The 1,000-nt window shown below is 49.7% G+C and overlaps 1 protein-coding gene across 1 annotated transcript in view; it reads right to left on the reverse strand.

The window, feature by feature from the left end:
- Nucleotides 1-219: 219 nt before the first annotated feature.
- LOC143036034 (serine/threonine-protein kinase pim-3-like) overlaps nt 220-1,000 on the reverse strand; it is an 813-nt gene continuing 32 nt past the window's right edge. The window contains exon 1 of the mRNA XM_076203290.1: nt 220-1,000. This exon is cut by the window's right edge and continues 32 nt beyond it. Coding sequence (XP_076059405.1) covers nt 220-1,000 — 781 coding nt within the window.

Genomic DNA, 1,000 nt, shown 5'->3' on the forward strand with positions numbered 1-1,000 from the left:
ATACAGGGGCTGAAGTGGAATGTTCTAATAAGTATTGTTGATGGACGGTTCGAACCCTCAAGATTCTATATAAGAGAATTTTTTATTCATTTCCCTTTTTTTTCATAGAAATTTCTTTGCTCTTATGGTGCTCTTCGGTAGACTCTTTCTAGAGGCGTTGGTAGACAGACCAGGGCTAGTTAGTACCTGGGACTTCGGGGCAACTTCCAGGTGAGATGCTTAACCAAAGCAACTCAATCTTCGAACCTTTCGAAGAAAACGGCATAAAGGACTCGTTTTCTTTGCTTCATTTTTCGTCATTTTGACCTTACGACCACTTTGACCTGTGACCCATGGGTGCTCGTTGAGGTCTTTAAGATTGGTGCCTTCTTTCTTGAGACACCTCTTGATAAGGTCTCGGCAGGTCCTTCCGACTTGTTCGGGGAAACATAGCCTTTGGGACTTTGCGCCGAAGGGGAACTTGTGGTAGACCAGGTAATACAGGAATTCTCCGAGTTGTTTAACGGACGCTCTTTCATGGTCCTTTGGAGAGTGTGGGTCTTCTTCTTGGATGAGCTTCCCCATACCGAAGTCCAGAAGCTTGAGTCTCAGAATTCCTGTCTCTGAGTCTCTGAAGACGAGTACGTTCCCCAGCTGAATATCTCCATGGGCCACGCCAGCTGCGTGGCATTCAGAAACAGCTTTCACCAGCTGTCGGAACACAATCCTGGCGTCTTCGCTGTCCAGGTTACCGACCTTGGACGTGTAGTCCCAGAGGTCGACTGCACCTGGAATAAGCTCCATCACCATGTACAGGGAGCTTCTGTCGAAGAAGTACTCGTCGAGCTGGACGACTTCTTGCACGTGCTGTACCTTCTGCAGCAGTGCTACTTCTAAGGGCACCCTCCTCTCGGGGTCTGCCCAGCGACATACCAGAGCCTTCGGGATCACTTTGATAGCCACCGTGGCTTTGTCCTCGATCCTTTCGGCGCAGAAGACGTGGCCGAATGCGCCCTGGCCG

Source organism: Oratosquilla oratoria, chromosome 20 (genome assembly GCF_046742065.1).
Source record: "Oratosquilla oratoria isolate Oo_2021 chromosome 20, ASM4674206v1, whole genome shotgun sequence".
NCBI lineage: Eukaryota > Metazoa > Arthropoda > Malacostraca > Stomatopoda > Squillidae > Oratosquilla > Oratosquilla oratoria.